The 19,798-nt window shown below is 37.4% G+C and overlaps 1 protein-coding gene across 1 annotated transcript in view; it reads left to right on the forward strand.

Moving 5' to 3' along the window:
• Positions 1–19,798, forward strand: part of LOC104264962 (dynein axonemal heavy chain 5-like) — a 183,951-nt gene that overhangs the window by 85,697 nt on the left and 78,456 nt on the right. The window contains exons 46-55 of the mRNA XM_059835976.1: positions 2,071–2,288; positions 3,134–3,445; positions 8,632–8,721; positions 8,820–9,056; positions 9,584–9,751; positions 13,696–13,902; positions 14,837–15,166; positions 16,518–16,724; positions 16,812–17,054; positions 17,887–18,041. Coding sequence (XP_059691959.1) covers positions 2,071–2,288; positions 3,134–3,445; positions 8,632–8,721; positions 8,820–9,056; positions 9,584–9,751; positions 13,696–13,902; positions 14,837–15,166; positions 16,518–16,724; positions 16,812–17,054; positions 17,887–18,041 — 2,167 coding nt within the window. The remainder of the gene's footprint in view (positions 1–2,070; positions 2,289–3,133; positions 3,446–8,631; positions 8,722–8,819; positions 9,057–9,583; positions 9,752–13,695; positions 13,903–14,836; positions 15,167–16,517; positions 16,725–16,811; positions 17,055–17,886; positions 18,042–19,798) is intronic.

Raw genomic sequence — 19,798 nt, forward strand, 5'->3', positions numbered from 1 at the left:
CATGTTTAATGTTACTGTGAGATTATGATGCTGTGAAGATTGCAAAAAATAAATCTCTCAAACATTTACTTTGATAGATTCTACCAAGCATGTGATATAATTCCAAGTGGTGTTCTTTGTGTTCAATTCTGGCCATTTCAACTGAGGAGAAATAAGCCCACCTCCTGCTGGACCAGGGGAGTTGGACAAGATGGCCTCCAGAGGTCCCTTCCAACCTCAACCATTCTGTGATTCTATGAAAATATATTTTTACAGTGCACAAAAGGCTAATGAGTAAAGTTTATCCTGTCCTAGGAAGGTACAAAAGGCAGTAGTAAAACCAGGTTTACAATTCATAGCTGAGTGGAAAAAAGAATACCCTACTTTGAAATGTCCCCCACCCCCTCAACTTCTAACAACTAAAGATTTTTTGTTATATGAAGGAGAAAATATAAAGGAAGTGTAACTAAAGGAGCAAAGATTTATGAAGATGTCATCCTTTTTATTCTCCCTTTCATGTCATAGTAAGAGAATAGTAAGCTTAAACGAATGGAACAAATAAAAGGAAATACTCATTTGCATAGCACAGTCTGAGAGCTTAATGCCTCAAATGTTCAGATTATTGGTTAGACCAAAGAACTGGTTAATGCTGTGCTGAGTTAATAATTTACATCCAGATAGCTGGGTTCAGTGTTCCATTTCAAATCATAACACCTATATCTATATAGGAACCACAAAAGTTTTAATGATTTCAGTCATGATTAAATGTGCCTCTTGTTAGAAGCTGTTTGGTCTGTTTGGTCATGCCAGGGGTCATGTAGATCCAACTGGCCTAACACTTGGACACCCAGGGCCTTTCTATGACACAAGTTATTGCATGGAGGGAAAAAGATCTCTGTTTTCCTGACTTCTGTTTGTCCTACTCATGGACCCTTGGATTTATGGAGAGGTCACCATGGGATTTCAAGTAACGAGGAAAAAATCTGTAAAGTGCATGACTTCTCTTGGTTGAAATAGAGGCAATATATGCAAATGGGGTGCTCATGCACGCACACACATACACATGCATGTATGCATGGAGATTCTGTGTGGATCCTGAAATCTCTTTTGCATAACAGTTTTGATCCAAATGCTGTTGAAACCAGCAGAAAGGCCGTTCCATTAACATTGAGGGGCTTGCATTAGATCTTCCCATATGTAACATATGGCATGAATAAGTGTTTGTCTGGGCGCCCAAACTGTTTTCGGGAACACTCAGCTCCTTTTAGTTTTACAGAAAACATCGAGCAGTCTGCATTGTACTGGATTAGGTTTGTAACTTGGGTTTGTGATTGTTTGTTCCATACCTTTAGTGAAGAGGTTTTCGAAGCCAACTAAGGATTTTGCTGTCCAGTTGCCTCTAGGGTTAATAGGAGTTATCTAGCTCCCTTAGATGACTTTGGAAGTCTCAGTTTGAATGCCCCATCTGTGTTTGGACAGACTCTGGGCCTCTTGAATAGTTGATTTAGAAAATATAACTAAAAAGGATCAACTGTAGGCTCAATTTATTGTTGAAGGCATGGCTTCTTTTCCTTAGGCAGTATGTATATACTCTGATGAACTTAAAATTGTGGTTGCTGTTAACTGGTTTTTATGTAAGAAAAATGTATTAAAATGTCAGCATGGATGGATGCAGGTACATATTTTTGTTATTTTTGCTTCAGAAAGATACACTCGATTTTGTATATCATTGGGAACTACTCATTCTCATTATATACGTTTAGAAATTACTGGTTTTCTTTACCACTAGTCATGTCAATGTCATTGCATGTGAACACCAAAAGGCAGTTGTGTTTTCCAAGTAGAAAAAGGAATAGAACTGCCTGAGGGAGGATACAGACCCACAGAAGCTTGCCTATCGTAATAGAGCAGACATTTATAGAGTCCTTTTAATAATATTTTTAAATTCCATTTCAGTCAACTTAAAGAGGAGTGAGAAACAACTTTTTGTATTGGCTTTTTATAAAAATAAAACAAAGATCATTGATGCAAAGAACATGGTAGCATTACATTTTGACATTTCATTTTAAACCATGTTTGTATTGTTTTAAGGTATGATGACTCTAGGTCCAACTGGTGCAGGAAAGACAAAATGCATTAATATTTTGATGAAAGCAATGACAGATTGTGGTGCTCCTCATAAAGAGATGAGAATGAACCCAAAGGCAATCACAGCTTCCCAGATGTTTGGTACCCTTGATGTTGCTACAAATGACTGGACAGATGGTATTTTCTCTACATTATGGAGAAAAACTTTAAAAGCAAAGAAGGTAATGGATATTGATATCATGATAGTTAATGAGGACATTTAATACTGTTTCTATAAGGTCTCATTACCTGTCATTTATGTGAAAGATCTTACATTATAAAATCAAATGGGAATATACAGTGTTAGTTTTGCTTTGTGTCTGAATAGCTCAGTGTACGCCAGAGTCACATTTACATGTATACCTGTTAGCAGGTAGTCCTACCACTGACATGCAAAAGCAAGGGCTGCTTGTGTTTTGTTGTGAGGATAGGAAAGTTAATTTTCTCCTGTCTGGTTTCATGTCATTGCCACTCTATTTCACTAATTATATCAGAATGTAAGAGGCTCCGGTAAGAAATCAGTATAGGCTTTTCCCAATTCTCTTATCAAACCTGCAGATGATATTTCATGGAATCATAATTACGCTCAAATCTTCAGAAGTTTCATTCAGTTCTCACTTGTCAAATGGGAAGCCTTACATGAAATACTTAGGTAACATCCCACAGGGACTGACTGTGTGCCCATGTCTGTGACTGTATTTAATGGGAAATGTTTTCATCCATCTTGATGGATGCTGGGCTGGCTGATGTACTTTTGTGGAAGAAAGGGACAGCCTTATGCTTAGAGCAGCCCAAATTAATTTTTTGTCACTATTCCTTAATATTCTTTTTTGTGTGACACAGGATAACAAAAGTAGGATTAAAATCACTGAGCAAATTATAAAAACTGCAGTTCATGCTGAGCTAATCAGCACCAAATTATGACTCATTATTTATATCAAAGAGTACTTTCTCTGACGTTAAGTAAATGTGTATTTTTGGTCAATGTACGTAAAGTTGCATGTGTGTGTGTGTGTCCTATTTTTAGGGTGAGCATATCTGGATAGTTTTGGATGGACCTGTTGATGCAATATGGATCGAAAATCTGAACTCTGTTCTGGACGATAATAAGACCCTTACTTTGGCCAATGGAGATCGTATACCGATGTCCCCCAGTTGCAAAATTGTTTTTGAACCTCACAACATTGACAATGCTTCACCTGCAACAGTTTCCCGTAATGGGATGGTCTTCATGAGTTCTTCTGTGTTAGATTGGAAGCCTGTTTTAAGAGCTTGGCTGCAAACGCTACCTGTTGCATACTCTGACGTCCTATGGAATTGCTTTAATGCTGTATTTCAGGTACTTAATTCAACAACTTGAGAAAAAAAATACTGCATTTCTTATTCTTTATTTAATGAAGCATTGTTTCTTCCTAAGTGCTTTTTCAATTATTTACTTCTCTTTGTTTATGTAATAAAGTAAGGATGAAGGATTTAAAAAAAAACCAAAGAGAGAAAATTATCTCTAACATTAATGAATGAGTGAAACTATAACAGATTAATAATTTGGATGCCTTTTTTTGTCTGCATAGGTTAGTTGGCAGTGAATTGTTAAATCTGTGATTATTTTATAAAGTATGTTGGCAAAGCAGAGATATTCTCTTTGGCTGTAATTGTTACTGAAATTTTAATTCTTGTTAGGATACATAAAGGGAGTGGATAAACTTCATTGTTTATTTTAAATGTAAAGAAGTAAATTCGGAAAGAAATTAAGCTAGATTCACTCTGGTGGAATCTTTCTCAATTTTGGCTGCAACAGGAATGCATTTGACCCATTAGTTGTTTTTAAAAGACATTCTATAGTTCAAATTAATTAAGGGCAGTTCTGTGTTCTGTGGTGTTCTGAAGCTCAGCACAGATGACTATAGTCGTCTCTTATGAGTTTATAATCCATTATTCTGTTCCGAAGGAGATTTTTGAGATGGCATCTCTTTGATGCATTCTCTGACTAAATCATGTTCAATCAGTAGATCCAAAGGGAGAATTCTGAATGTTTTTTCCACTCCATTTGGCCTTAGCATAATGAATCATTAAAAAGGTTTCATTAATATTATGGATGGTTGTATTCAATAGTGGATCTAAAAGCATAATCTCAGTAGTATACTGTTTTCAGTTACACTGAAATGCTTATGCTTTCTTCAGATTTTTTTAAAGAAATAGTTACTGCTTTGCAATTTTTCAGCATTATTATCTTCTGATTTCCTCAACATCTGTGGAACAAATGCAACTTCCTTATATACCTTGCTTTCCCATTGGCTCTCTCCTGCCAGTTTTATTGTGTAATTGGTGTTGGATTTCACAGGGGTTTCTCCTGTAATATTTTTCATTGTTGTTGGATTTTACAGATGCAGTTTTTAATGAACTTTGAGTGACATTTCAGAAAGTTTATTTATATATCATGATAAAAGCAATGATTAATATAGTTTTGGAATGCCTTGAATGTTAACAAATGTCTTCTTGCAGATTCGTTTTGTTTCAGTGCCTATTTACTTTAAAACCAGTGTTTAACAAGCTATTAATTTTGTTCTACCTCCAAAACATAATGATATAACATAGTGTTTACTGCAGCGGCGAGAGAAACAATTCTGATAATGAATTTTAAAACATGCTTCCAAAGTAATATATATGTGGGTCAATTTACTACTTCTTTGCCACGATTCTATTTATATTTTATGCTACAACTTGCTCTGAACATTTAAAATACCCAAGCCTGAAGCAATAGCAATAAAGTCCAGAAAAATACGTATTCTATTAGATTGAGAGATGAAAATACAATGAAATATGAAGTGAATTCTGTGCTGAAGGCTGCATTGGAACTATCGAAATGTAAATGAAAGCTGTCACGCTGTCAGTTTTCTTTCACTTTTAATGAGTTATCTTTGCTTCTCAATTAATAGATGTGATAACAGTGATTTTACAGATGAGCATAACACTACTATTGTATTCAGGTTGCTCTTTCTACAGTTATTATTTTCCCTCACATTAAAAAAAAAAAAAAATTCTAAAAGAAAATTTATGAAATAAGATGCATCAACAGTGGTAGTCAAACCCCAAATACAGACCTTGGTGAATTTAATGCTAGCATTAAGATAAGCATGGATATAAGCAGCTTACAAATATCTGATTTTTAGAAGAAAATGAAGGTAAGGCTGTAGCTGGAAATACTGTAATTAAGGAGAATCAGTCTTTAAGTACACCTATAGAGACCTTTTGAAATCAATCTAAATTCAACCAAAATAGAAGTAAGACAACTGCTATAGTAATTTCAGTTTGCTCACACGAAAAACTCATTATTTATGCTAATAAAAATAGTATTTGTCACGGAAAGTCTGCATATTGGATAAAATAATTATTAATGAAGGTACAGCAAGTAGCAATAATGTAGGAGGAAGCACCAGAGAATAGCAGTTGTGAATCACTGCAAAGAATGTATTTATTCTTTTCACGTATAATATAAATTCCACTGCAAGTCATTATTTTTTATATAAAAGGCAGGAGATAGTCCAAAAGTCAAGGATAAATTTAAAACAAACCAACACCCCCCCCCCCAAACCTCTCCAAAAACAAAGCCCCAAAAATGACCTCATTTTGAATCAAGATTATCTTTGAGTCCTTTCTATTTCAACAGGTTCTATTTCAACAGGATTTTTTTAAAAGCATGATTGAGGGGCTGGACTTTCACCTTCCCTTTCCCAGTTCTTTCTTCTCAGCAACATTTCTTGCTTAGGAGTAATTTCAAGTAAACTCCTATCCCCATCTAATATCTCTATTCTCTTAAATTTAGAAGCTATACTGCCATTTTCTTGTCTGTGAATGGTGCTGCTACCTGTAAGCAACAGAATTGCTTAGCTGATGGAAGTAATTGTCTGAGACAGGTTCAAAGAACTGAAATAATTAAAATAATTACCTGAGTAGCGTTACTTAGTTTGTCTGCAAAGTATGAAGCTCAAACTAGTGGTGGATGTTATGTGAGACATAAGTTTCAGCATGTCTATGTATTGTTTAAATGAAAAAAATCTAGTAATTTTTAAATCACACTCACTTTCCCTTTTTTTATAAAATCTGGTATCCTGGATCCATTATTGACCTATTCTGGAGACTTCAGAGAAGTCTCCTAAAAAAAGCAGAGTAGACAGATGTAACTTATTCCTCCTTCCACACTAAATCTCACCCTACTCTTATTTGGGTAAAGGCTGCTATTGCCTCTGGGGCATAGAGTTGAATATATAATACAAAGAGTTTCTTAGCTTTAATATTTAAATGCTGATGTTCAAATTAATATTACAAATATTAATAACTTTGCATTATTTAATTGTTCTTGTGCTTGTTGAAACCCTTTGAGTGTGTTACCGACTTCTTGTCCTAAAGAGCATTCTACAGTCCAGTAACACAATGACTGTACACTATGCAAAAGGGTCTTTTCTCATATGAGTTTTTACCGTCTTGACTTCATTTTGCGGTCTCCTTTTAAGGGATAGCAAATTCCTGATCGAAATTCTTTGTAATTTATGTGTATTTGTCATGGCCCAACTAAGTTTCCACACCCTCTCTCCAAACAAAATACCCCAATAAGTAGTTAATTAATGCTAATTGCTATCTTGATCTTTCATCCTTGTTTCAGCCATGTATTGTTTTAAAAATAGTAATAATAAAATATTAGCCTATATGGACCTGATTTTTTTTTCATAAACTCAACGAACAAGAATTACACAAATCTCATGGGAATCATAAGCACCATAAAACTCGTTCTGGTGAAAATTGGGCTCTTGAAAGGACACACTACTTTGAATCATGAAATATCTTTATTCTGAGTGTCTCAAATCAATTATTAAACAATTTGCAGTGCCCTGTGAGACATCTAGTCTATTTTACAGATGAAGAAACTGAATCTCAGAGAGACTTAGGTCCAAATTTTAAAGGTCTTTCTTTAGACTTGAATCTCCCACACTGCTTGCAGTGTCTTACTTCTACCCATTCCTTGTGGTACCCACAACCCCTTCAGTTAGCCACTTCAGCACCCTATGTACTGCTGGTGGCAAAACAGACATTTTAGGGGGAAAGCCGCAAAAAGCTATGCACAGAGGTGGAAGCACTTTTGCTGGTCAACAAGAAATAACAAAAAGAGGGATATTTGTTTTCTAAGCCTCCCTCCTCCTATGTATGCCCACATTCAGACTGTATGCCCTCATTCAGACTGTCTTCTTTCTCAGACCGCTTAACCATGAGCCCTTTTCTAGATTAAGACGATTTTTTTCTCATAATATATATCTTTGTTGTGTGTGTTACCCAGTATTCTAGTGAGATGGAACTCAGGAAGATGGGTAAAAATCTTGATTCAGTTTCTGTGCCAATACTCAGCATAAGGTACTTAGATAACTTTAGTGGCAAAAAAAGTAAACTAAAAATTGGAACAAAGCTTGTGAGTATGTGGGTAAGAGGCTCAGAGAACTTTAGTGGCAAAAAAAGTAAACTAAAAATTGGAACAAAGCTTGTGAGTATGTGAGTAAGAGGCTCACTGATTTTTTCAAAGATATCTAGGTGATTGTTTACATCTTTGGGTGATTGAATGTCTTAATTGTCTTAGCTTTCTCACTGACAGGACATGGGAGACATAAATGGAAATCCCCCAAAGTTACTATCTGCCATAGTGTCCCTGTTGTACTTTTACTTCCCAGAATGAGTAGGCAGTGTTGATTTCCAAAGATTATGAAGGCAAATGGAACCCATAGGGAGGGAATTATATTAAAAATTGTTAAATGAAGGTGACAGTAGGTTATAATTTACATCAGGCTGTACTATGAATGGCAATTGATATTTTAAAATGATTCTGCACTGCAAATCTCAGAGGGACTTTACATCAATTTGAAACTTTGCTAAAGATGTTGCAGAGCCCTTGGCAAAAGCAGGCATGGTAGCCATCACTATGGAGTACCCTGAGGAAAGTCCAGGTTCCATTAAAATAAATTGCAAAATTCCCTTTGGATCCTGCCAGGGTTCTACAGAAAACTGAGAGTATCGGTTTCAAGAGGGACAGGTACATTATGGTGCAGTCAGATCAGATAGACAGAAATTTATAGTGGTGAGGTTGTGCATTATATATGTATCATTACAGCAATTCCAGTGCTTTTATCTTCCTGCTACAAAAATGGCAATGGTAGATTAAAATCTCCAGTGGAGAGCACAAATGGCAGATCCCTGATGTAACTGAAAAGCAGTCTTCAAATTGCTCTTCAGGAAATTGCTGTATGGAGCTCATATGAATAATTCTGCTGGCTGTGGTACATCAAAGTTATTTTTCTAATATGTTGTTGTTAGCAAAATTTCATGGTCTAAGTCTGAATATTTATAATCCCAGAAATGGGGAAAAATGTTGATTGGAATAAAGTTTAGAATATATTTGAAATTAAGAAATGGTTCTCATCTACGAGTAAATCATACCATTGAAACTGGTGAACAGATTCTTTAAATGATGTTTCTCCTTTCCAGGACCTGATAGATTTTGTTTTCTCTGCTGTGACACCAAAAATGCCAATTTTAGAATGTATGTACATCAAACAAGCTATTGACCTCCTACAGGTAGATATGACATTTAGTTTTTCTCTCTTTCATTTGGTTATTTGTGCTGGGGCATTGTTCTAGGAGGGCAGTAGTTACATATTGCATCTACTTTGCAGGGTTTATTGTCCGACCAAGATGAGAAGCAGCTCAGCAAGGAACATATTGCTCGCTTGTTCATTTTTGCTGTAATGTGGTCAGTCGGAGCTCTTTTGGAACCAGATGACAGGGTGAAAATGGAGCTGTTCCTACGGAAGCACTCTGCAGTGAAGGAACTTCCAGCTGTGAATGGAGAAGAAACCATGTTTGAATTTGGTATCAATGCCTGTGGCCAGTGGGAGCACTGGTCAAAGAAGGTTTGTATGCTGCGACATGCTAAGCTTTCTTAATGAGTATACAAGAAAGATATATTCGGTAGTAGGCATGTTATTTTATTATTTAAATCCCTGCATAATTTGGTTAGGAAGATTAACCCTACCAAATGCTCAAGAGTTTCTTTTTTGAAAGATTTTTTTCTTTTCTCCATAAATATCTTTGGCAGAGAGTAGGGACATGCATTTGAAATAGCTTTGGAAGTGAAACAGAAGTGATCTTAGCTTTGTCTACTGTCTACGAACCTATGCTACTATTTAAGAACTCCCAGCAAGGAAAAGCTTTCTTCGTGTAACAGAGAATAGTGGAGTGAAAATACCCTGTTAGTCTAACGCCCTTGTAGAAGAGCATGGCAAGGCACTGATTGATTATAAATGGATGCTTGGCTTTCAGGAAGAAAAGTTTTGCTAATGTACATTTTATAAAGTACATTTGGTTTTGTGTTCTGATGCAAAGTGATTGTGTGGGCAGGTAGAAAGTCTCAAACTTTTTGCATGTCTTTCTTATGCAGGTCCCTGAATATATTTACCCTAAAGATTCAGTACCAGCATATACTTCCATTCTAGTTCCAAATGTAGACAGTGTCCGAACAGACTTTCTAATGCACACTATCATGAGGCAAGGAAAAGCTGTTCTGCTAATTGGGGAACAGGGAACAGCAAAAACGGTTATGATTAAGGTAGGTGGAATAGAAAAACTTGTAATATCTTTGTATGATAACATTACAATAATTGACATTGGCACAAATGTTAAATTGAAGTGTAAGAGTAATTTGATTTTTCTACAGATTATGAGGCATTTTGCCAGTACTCACATGGCCTACAAGCAAATAAACATAAGTATCTATACTTTAGTATAGAGGGTTCTTTGAGACTTTGCTAACCATGGCCACAAGGTCATGTGATAAATGTCTTTCATATGCTTTCTTTCCTTTTGAGAAGTCAAACTGGAGATTTTGCTAAGAAAATATTGATCCTTGGAGGAGTTTTTATTTCCCCATGTTTTGTCGGTGGTGCCATGTGTGAACTGATCTTTTGTAAACCCTTGTTGGACAGACTTTCTTCACAAGCCAAACCGACGAGAAATGAAATACTTCCTTCTTTACTCAGGGTGATTTTTCAGAGGGTAAATTTAATGTTTATTTTCTGCTCTCTTAATTCCTTCACTGAAAATGACATATTGTTCTTTCTGTAGAAGAAAATAGTAACGGGATTGCTATTAAATTAACAAATACATGCTTTCCATATTATAAAATGGTGCCAGTTGATCATATGACACTTAAAAAAATTACTAACTTACTACATAAGAGCCAATAATCAAAAGGTTGAACGAAGCCAGATGTCATACCAAACTTGGCATCCCTTATTTGAAAAAAATGCAAGTGTAATGGTTTTCAGCATGGTGTCTGTGATTTCCTGGGGAATCTGTAGACTCTTTGATCAATGAGAGGTAGACAAATAAAACTGATCTGCTGTTGGGACAGCTGAATTTGCCATGCAGGCATCTGTATATCCACTGGATGATTTGCAGAGGTCTTGAAATTGAAAATAACTGGAAAACACTGGCCTAAATTGACCTTTGGCTTTCTTAAAATCTGGAGCCATTTTGTGTCCCCCGACCATGTACTTTCTGAGCCCTGACATAAAGCGACTTGTACCAATGCCAGCAGCCATTAATACTACTTTTTAAGCTTAGCTGTTGATGCCAACATGCATGCCGGTGTAATGTCAACTTCTGTTCCTGGCAACAGCTGGAGAACTATTTTAGCAGAGTGAAGAGGCGGGGTCTGGATGGTGGTCTTGATATTCTGCATACTGGATTTTGGCCAGATATTGGCAACCTCCAGCCTTCAGCTGCCATTCCTGTCCCTAAAAATAATGGGAGCTGATTCTTGGGAGTTGCTTACCCCATGTGTATTCTATAGAGCAGAGTATGTTCCTTACACAAGGGAGCATAATGCCAGTAGATATTTGATCTCATTTAAGGTTAGGAGTGAAAGTTAACTGCCTTCACAACTGCTCCCCTTCTGCTTTCACCTTCTGTAGAATTCCTCTTTACTACACCTCGTGGAAAAGAAATTTCCAGTTATAAGCAGCTAGTTTCATGAAAAAGTAAAAAGGTTTTAATATAGAACACTTCAGGTAGTAGTCTGAATTAATCTGAAGTGATCTTCAACATTGAGTAAGGCATCAGTATACATCAAAATAAAGAACTTATAACAGAGTGTTATTTAAGACCTTTACTCTCTGTACTCTTAATTCATGAATTTCAAAAAATCCAAAATTTAACATGAAACCGGTATGGTAGAGTTAAAAATTCTCTGACAGTTTAACTAACAAAAATAATCCCATTAAATAACCTCTTCTTTTTCAAAGATAGTTCTCACTTACGTACTGTGGAATATTACTGTTACCATGTAAAGATTCTGAAATGCTGTAACAAATAAAACACAAGTGCGTTTTTTGAATGGTTTCATGTTGTGAATGTATTCATAGTTGCGGTGGGTTGACCTTGCCAGCTGCAAGACCCCCACCCACCTGCTGATTCCCTCCCCTTCCTCAACAGGACAGGAGTTGAGGTAAGGACAGGGAGATCACTCACCGATTACCGTCATGGGCAAAACAGACTTGACTTGGGGAAAATTAATTTAATTTATTGCTAATTAAAAATAGAATAGGATGGTGAAAAACAAAGGCAATATTAAAAACATCTTCCCCTCCCTGCTCACTTCTGCCCAGGCTCACCTTCACTCCTTCATCCCTGGCCCTTCTACCTCCCCCCGCACCCCCCGCCCCGAGCAGCACAGGGGGATGGGGAGTGTGGGCTGCAGTCAGTCCATAACAGCTCCTTTCTGCTGCTCCTTTCTCCTCACACTGCTCCCTGCTCCCGCATGGGGTCCCTTCCACGGGTTACAGTCCTTCATGAACTGCTCCAGCGTGGGTCCCCCATGGGCTGTATTTCCTGGCAGAAAACCTGCTCCTGCGACGGCTCCTCTCCACGGGCCTCAGCTCCCGCCAGGAGCCGTCTCTGCCATAGGCTCTCAACGGACTACAGCTTCCTTCAGAGCGCATACACCGACTGTGCCGTGGGGACCTCCAGGGACTGCAGTGTGGGTAACTGCTCCACTGTTAACCTCCATGGGCTGCAGGGGTACAACCTGCTTCATGATGGTCTTCTCCTTGGGCTGCAGGGGAGTATCTCCTGGAGCACCTCCTGCCCCTCTTTCTGCTCTCACCTTGGTGTCTGCAGGGCTGTTCCTCTCACATTTTTTCTCACTTGTCTCTCTCAACTACCAAGCAGCATTTTGCCCTTTCTTACACACACTGAGGGGCTCCGGTGGGTCTGTTGGAGCTGGCTGGCACTGGCTGTGTCTGGCACGGGGAAGCCCTGTCCTCTTCTCGCACAGGGCTGCCCCACAGTCCCCGCTGCCAGCACCTGGGCACCTGCGCCCGGTACATCAGTTTTGTACAAACTGATGGAGCCCCGAGGAGAGGTCCAAGCAGTGACTTGCACCAACCCATTGGCTGTCAAGAGTGCTCACCAAACACAGGACTGTTGCGTATACATTGCGTGTGTAGACTGTCATTTATGTGATTTCTGAAGGGTGCCTTTTCTTAAACTGAGATCATTGTATCAACATTGTATCAACAAAATTAACAGTTTAACAATATTCGACAAAATATTTTGAGGGGGCTTAGCTGTATCTTCCTTTCTGTTGTCACACAGTGTATGTCTCACTGGAGTTGTTCTTAGAGCACTTAATCAGCAACGATATAAGTTTATTTTTCTGGGATACCAAAATGGGAACATTTCTAGTCAACCCTGTTATAAAGATAAGAATTTAAATTATATTCAACTTTGTCATCATTGCAGAAGAATTGAATCTTTAAAAAGAAACAATGTTGGAAATCTGGAATTTTTAATATTATTTTTATGTCCCAGGACTCTTGCTAAACAAAATATTTCCCATGCTTTATATAGATGCCTTGGTGTGACTCCAGGGTTACATCTTTTTCTTTCTGGTTCTGTTATAAAACCTCACTGAATATGAAAAGTGGAACTTCATTGCTTTAGGGCATCAGCAGCAGCTGCGGGAATTGTATGCATTCATAAAATGCAAGGATTCTTTTCTTCATTAAAAGAGGATAACTATCAGTAAATGAGATGTAGCTCGGTTTAATTTTACACTACCATTCCTTTGCACTGCTTATGTAGTAAGATATGGTGCTGTAGTGTAAACGTGAAAAAGGATTTGGTTTTTCACTTGTTCCTTGCAGACTGCTGTAACAGATCATCACTAGTAGCTTGAATTTAGAAAAACCCTGACAATTGCTAATGCAAAGTTTATTTGCATCCTGAGTTGTCACATGTCTACTTGTTGTAACACTTGGTGAAGTCTGTTGAAAGCTTATAAATTTTAATACTCAGAAAATTTATGCAAAACATTAACTGAGAATTTGTTTGAATTTCAGGTTGGAGATGGTATATTTATCTTAAATAAGCTGCAGTTTGACTGAGATTTTGTAAATGTCTGATTTTTGCAGGGCGGCTGAGCATCTGCATCTCCTTTTGGCTGAATTAATTTGGTGTTACTGGTGCACTTAAAATTGGTTTATCTTGCAGGATTACACAAGCAAGTATGATCCTGATGTTCACTTGACCAAATGCCTAAACTTTTCTTCTGCAACTCTGCCAAATATGTTCCAAAGGAGCATAGAAAGTTACATAGATAAAAGGATGGGCACCACATATGGTCCTCCAGCAGGGAAGAAAATGACTGTCTTTATTGATGACATCAACATGCCTGTGATTAATGAATGGGGTGATCAGGTAAAAGGAAAATGTTAACATTTGGGAATTGATGGTCTTACCGTTGCTGCTGATGGAAATACAGGTTGCAAAAATAGGAAAGTTTAGGAAAAAGGTATCATAATATGGACTAGACCAAGTACATCTACTAAAAGACATTGCCCCAAGCCAGTTTTTCCAAGAGTGATAAACTGTCATTCCCAAAAGATTAGGTCAGCATCAAGCCACTTAGTGCAATCATTGTAGCTTTTAAGCCTTTTGTTTTGGTTACATACAGAGCTTGCAGAATTTCCAAACTAGCAATCAGAGACTCTTTCCTTCTCCCATCCACTCTGGACTTTAAAGTACAGTTATTATTAGGTGAAATATAGCATCACAGTTGACATCCAAGACTAGCGAGATGTCTTGAGGTATTGATAAATGAATACTTATAGACCTATGCTCTGAAAATCTGACTTAAATTAAAAAAAAATTACTGCTGAGAAAAAGTAATTTTCCTGCTCCAGGTATAGACCTGTAATCCTGTTCTCTCACTGCCTCTATACAAGTGAATGTGTGACTATACTTTGTGCTAAACTAACCATTTTTTGCCACTATCTAAGTGCCTGTGTCAATCTGAATATATAGTCTGGCTTCAAACTTTAAAGTACTGAATTTTCTTAGACTGATATTATGGAAATCCAGTTGAATGTCTGACCTCATGTCCACAACTACTTAGCATGTGAAGCTTACATGCAGCCAATCCACTGCATCAGAGCACTTGCTACTATGTTGCATGGCTTTATAAATTGCTGAAGTGTCCAGCAGAATACCTGAAATTAAGAAAGATAAGAAATGCCTTTCCTTCTGGCTACTAATTGATTATACTGGCGATTCCCTCTTTCTTTTTTTTATAAGTGGAGAACCCTGAATTACTCAACTGCTCCATTTCTTTTTTTTTCTTGGTGATAACTAGATCACCAATGAGATTGTAAGACAGCTGATGGAACAGAAAGGTTTCTACAATTTGGAGAAGCCAGGAGAATTCACGAATGTGGTTGACATCCAGTTTGTAGCTGCTATGATTCACCCTGGGGGAGGTCGGAACGACATCCCACAGCGCCTGAAACGCCAGTTCACCATCTACAACTGCACACTGCCTTCCAGTTCCTCTATTGACAAAATATTTCGAACAATAGCTGAAGGCTATTTCTGTGAACAACGAGGTTTCCCTGCAGAAATATGTAAACTGGCTTCAGCATTAGTATCTACAACTCGAAAGGTTTGGCAAGCAACGAAAGTGAAGGTAAAATTACATCTATTAAGAAGCCTTTGAAACATCTGTACCATGACAAAGCAGCAAGACCCAGGCCTTTTGTATTGTCATTTGTGTTCATACTTCATATTGTGAAGCTGTGTCCTGTATGTATAACTACTGGCTGATGCCTCTGTTCTGAATTTTTTGCTATCAGCACCTAGTTAGCTGACTAAAAACATAATCATATGCAGTGCCTTGTAGGACTAATAGAAGAATTACATTATATAAGTGTAATATAGTAAGCACAGCTGATAGGAACATTTAGAGGTCTTCTGGTTTAGAGAAAGTCAAGAGCATAAGGAACTATAAACTAAAAATTAGATAGGAATCTTCTGTAAAGATATTTGTGATTGTGAGAAACTTTAAAGATCTGAGTTAAAGGAAAGAAGTCAGATTTTGCAGAGAAAAATTCAGTTCAGAGAAAATGAAATCTGGTATTTAGTAAATTCTAAATATTTACTTCTTCTATTTCAAACAGATTGCAAAAACATTTAATGGCAATTCCTAAGCAAGTGTTGCTTTGAAATAGAAAATCAAATTTATGTATGGAATGAAATTTGAATTATTACAGCATAGACATGTGAGCCAAATTTGGTCTTTTAATGAAAAAGTGGAGGAGAGTGGTGGAAAGATAGGGATAGGCAGGGATTTGATAAACGGTCTCTTCTAGTCAAAAAAAAGGTTGGTCAGAATTTCCCTAACTACTCAACTGTAGACATAAGCTTGGCTCACAGAGAAATAGAGAAAGGTCTAGTGAAACTATTGACCAGTCAACTATTGATCAGTATATTCAACAGAAATGGTGCTCATTACTGATAATTAACTGCCTATAGAGAAAACTTAGCTTTTGCTAAGTTGTTAATTTTTCACATCCTCTTTCCTCATTTTCCTGCTCTCTTTTCTTTGCTTTTCCTCATCTACTTTTCCTTTTCCTCATGAAATTTTCCTCACATGTTCCTGGAAAGGACAAAAGAGAGTGACAGAAAAGATCTGAAAGAAAGGGCAGGAGAAACACCACAGGTTAAGCAATGCTGACATTTTTACTGTGGCCTTTAATGCCATTGTTAACTAACCTGTCTTGGCTACCCTTCAGTCCATGTTCCTGGGACTTGAAAGATTCAAAGAACTGGAGTGAAATCTGTGTGAAATTGAAGAGCTGGTCATTGCTACTGTAATTTCTCGATTTTTACCTTTGTCTCTTAAATGCCAAGCATGTATTTCTGCTTTAATGCAATATTGATTTTTAAGTTTGTGAAAATTTCCATATTCATTTAATACTAGCTATAAAATATTTTTATTTAGTAGTTATTTGAATATAGTTTATTACATTGTTTTGTAGATGTTACCAACTCCAGCTAAATTTCATTACATCTTTAATTTACGAGACCTCAGTCGTATTTGGCAAGGAATACTTACAGTTTCTTCTGAAGTCTGCCAGAGCATCAGTGTTTTGGTAGCTTTGTTCCAGCATGAATGCAGACGTGTTATTGCAGACAGGTTCATCAGCCAAAGTGATAAAGACTGGTTTGAAGATACGATGAAAAAGGTAGGCAAATAATGTTCCAGTATTTGCCACAGAAAGAGGTCAATGAAATGTTTCATTACTAAAGCAATCCTTAACATATTGTTGTAGATTGCTTCTGCAGAACATAGTCAACATCTATTTGAAGATAAATTGACAGAATTATACTTTGTGGATTTCTTGCATGATGTCCCAGAAGCTACTGGAGATGAACCTGATGATGCAGAGTTGAAGGCTCCTAAAATTTACGAGCCTATCCCATCTTTGGATTATTTGGCTGAAAGATTACAGATGTTCATGCAACAGTACAATGAAACCATCAGAGGATCAAAGATGGATTTAGTATTTTTCAAGGTATTAGTGCCTGTAGTTATATTAATACAGAAAGTGCCGGGTCTTTTGCACTTACTGATACAAGGATCTTGTATGTTTCTATTAAATTATTTTGAAGATAGCTTAGAATGGCTAGCCCTGTATCCAACAAGCCTTACAAATAAACTCTATGAAGCCATGCTGCTGTCTGCCGGCTGCCTTTGCTCTCACAAATTATTCCATATCTTTGCAGTTCCCCATCTTTTCTTTCTCCTGCCTTGCATAATGCAAAGCACAACTCATTTGTTTCTATAGCGCACATTGTGAATGTCATCTTGCATCTCTGAAAGTTACCTCCTTCTTAAAGGTCTCTTGATGCATGATGCTTTCTTCAGCTTTGAACTGTGTGGTTTGGTAATTTTTAGGGCATTTCAGATTAATTCTTGCTCTAAGATAAAGCAGTGGAATAAGAAATGTCTATAGTGTACTTGTATTTTACTTTTGGCAGCCTATTTAGACAGCATGTAAATAGCTCAACTAAAAGGTTGGGGGAGGGTGTTAATCCACATCCTTTCTACTTTTCTTTCTGTCCCCTAAGGGACATGCCCTCAGCTCTGCCAAGTACAAACACTGCATATAACATTGCTTCATATGAGCTTGATACAAGGACATTTCTTTTGGGCTAGCCCTGCTGCCCACTGAAATCAGGGGGAAATCTCTTGTTGATTTTGATGAGCACAGGACTGAGTCTTTGGCATAGGCTCCAGAGAAGTCATCTAGCTAATGAAAGACAGTTGCTTGGTGATGTGCTTCTAGTTGAATATATGTTATATTATTTTTACATCTTTTCATCCCTTTTTCTCTCAATACACAGGATGCAATCATCCATTTGATTAAAATATCACGGATTATTCGTACTCCACAAGGAAATGCATTGTTGGTGGGTGTGGGTGGATCTGGAAAACAGAGTCTGACCAGACTAGCGTCATATATTGCTGGATATGAAAGCTTTCAGATTACTTTAACAAGGTAAGACAACAGAGTGTACATAGACATTTGCTCCTTAATTTGCCATAGAAATGGTGTCTCACAATCTACTTAAAGAAATGTAAACCTGTCAAACATTTTACCCCTCATTGTAAGCTACATTTTCAATCAAAAGCATCTGTGCAAATGTGCAGTATATAGATGACAGGTCCTGGGTCTTTTCTGCCTTTATGCTATTGACAAGAGATCTGTCTTTCCTTCAGCATTTGAGTCTGCAATGCACCCTTGTGAAATCCCACTAAAATACCATTTTTCACTAACGATAATATGGAATAATCTGCTGGTGTGTTCTGCATAGTCGGCAAATGCTGATGCCCAGGGGAAATAGTAACTTTTTCTATAGATGCTTATGTACACAGAGTGTATTATTACAACTGCTACCAATGACTTAATAGTATGCAGTGCTGGAATTTAGTAATTTGTAGAAATTTGAAGTGACTGGGAGTAACTACTGCCTTCAATGTGTTTCTCTTTTGACATAGGTTTTACAGGGGTAAGCACTGAGGGCTGGCAGTGAGTATTTCACTCTGCAAACTACTCAACACACTGAGAAATCTACCTTAGAGAGATATATCAGGTCTTTGAACACTCTTAACAATCTTTCTGATGAAAAGAATGAGAAAGAAAGACATATCACAGCCTCTTCCTGTGTCCCAGAAGCGGAAGGAAGGCACAGTGGGAACAAAAAAAGGAGGGAAAGAAGAAAGTGTAGAGTCACAGAATAGAGTCCCTAGGCTTGCAAGATTCAAAATGCTTTAGTAAGTCAAATAAATATTTCAGTCATTTAGGAAAGGTTAATTTGCTGAAGCTAACTGGAGGTGGGCTAAAAGCAGGTAGTTGAAAGTCTGTATTTACAAAGCCGGTAGTCACCTTCTGTAACTTGCCACAGGAGGCTGTGGAGGAAGACAGCATCAGCAGGTTCATAAATGGATACCAAGAGGACAAGATGGACATACCTTCTAATATTCCTAATACAATGGCTATGAATATGGAGGGGGGAAGAAAGAAATGAGCAGTGAAGAGTGGATGCTGGCTCATGTCTTCTCTCTAACTAGCATTTTCCATTGCTGGTGTTAAGATTATTGAGCGAGATGGCCTGCTATTCTGCTTGGATAGCAGTTGGTTGGACTCAGTGATCTTAAGGGTCTTTTCCAGCCTGGATGTTTCTATGATTCTGACTCAGTAGAGAAATTCTTCTGTTCTTATCGGAATACCACAAATCACTGTAGTAACTGTAGCTGACACATGCAAACTGAAAAGTTAGATTGTTATACAAGTTCTGCAGTGCTTGCATTAGAGATACTTATAAAGCAGTGGTAAGATGGAGCTGGAAGAGAACTGGGAGGTGTTCTGTATGGCATATTTAATTTCAAAATAGAGTATTGTTTTGAAATACTGAAGAATGGGACATATGTGTATTGCCAGTATTACTTATGACTTTGAAGAGACTCTTGGAAATAAGAAACTGGTTTCAAAGAAAAGAGGTTCTTAACTTCAGCTTTAATTGGCTAAGAACATAAGGGACAATATCTGCCATTTTATTAGCCTTAATTTACTTCATTTGATATTGCATAATCTGAAATCCGTAGTTCAGTTTGCAGGGACTTCATGTGAGTCTTCCTTGTATGCACCAGCTGTAAGAGGTGTAATGAAAAAAACAGTCATGGTCTCTATTTGCAGCAGAGTTAACCAGCCCAAGTGACAATGTTCAAACATCATTTCTGGGGCTTGATTTCAGT

This window comes from Gavia stellata, chromosome 3 (genome assembly GCF_030936135.1).
Source record: "Gavia stellata isolate bGavSte3 chromosome 3, bGavSte3.hap2, whole genome shotgun sequence".
Lineage (NCBI taxonomy): Eukaryota > Metazoa > Chordata > Aves > Gaviiformes > Gaviidae > Gavia > Gavia stellata.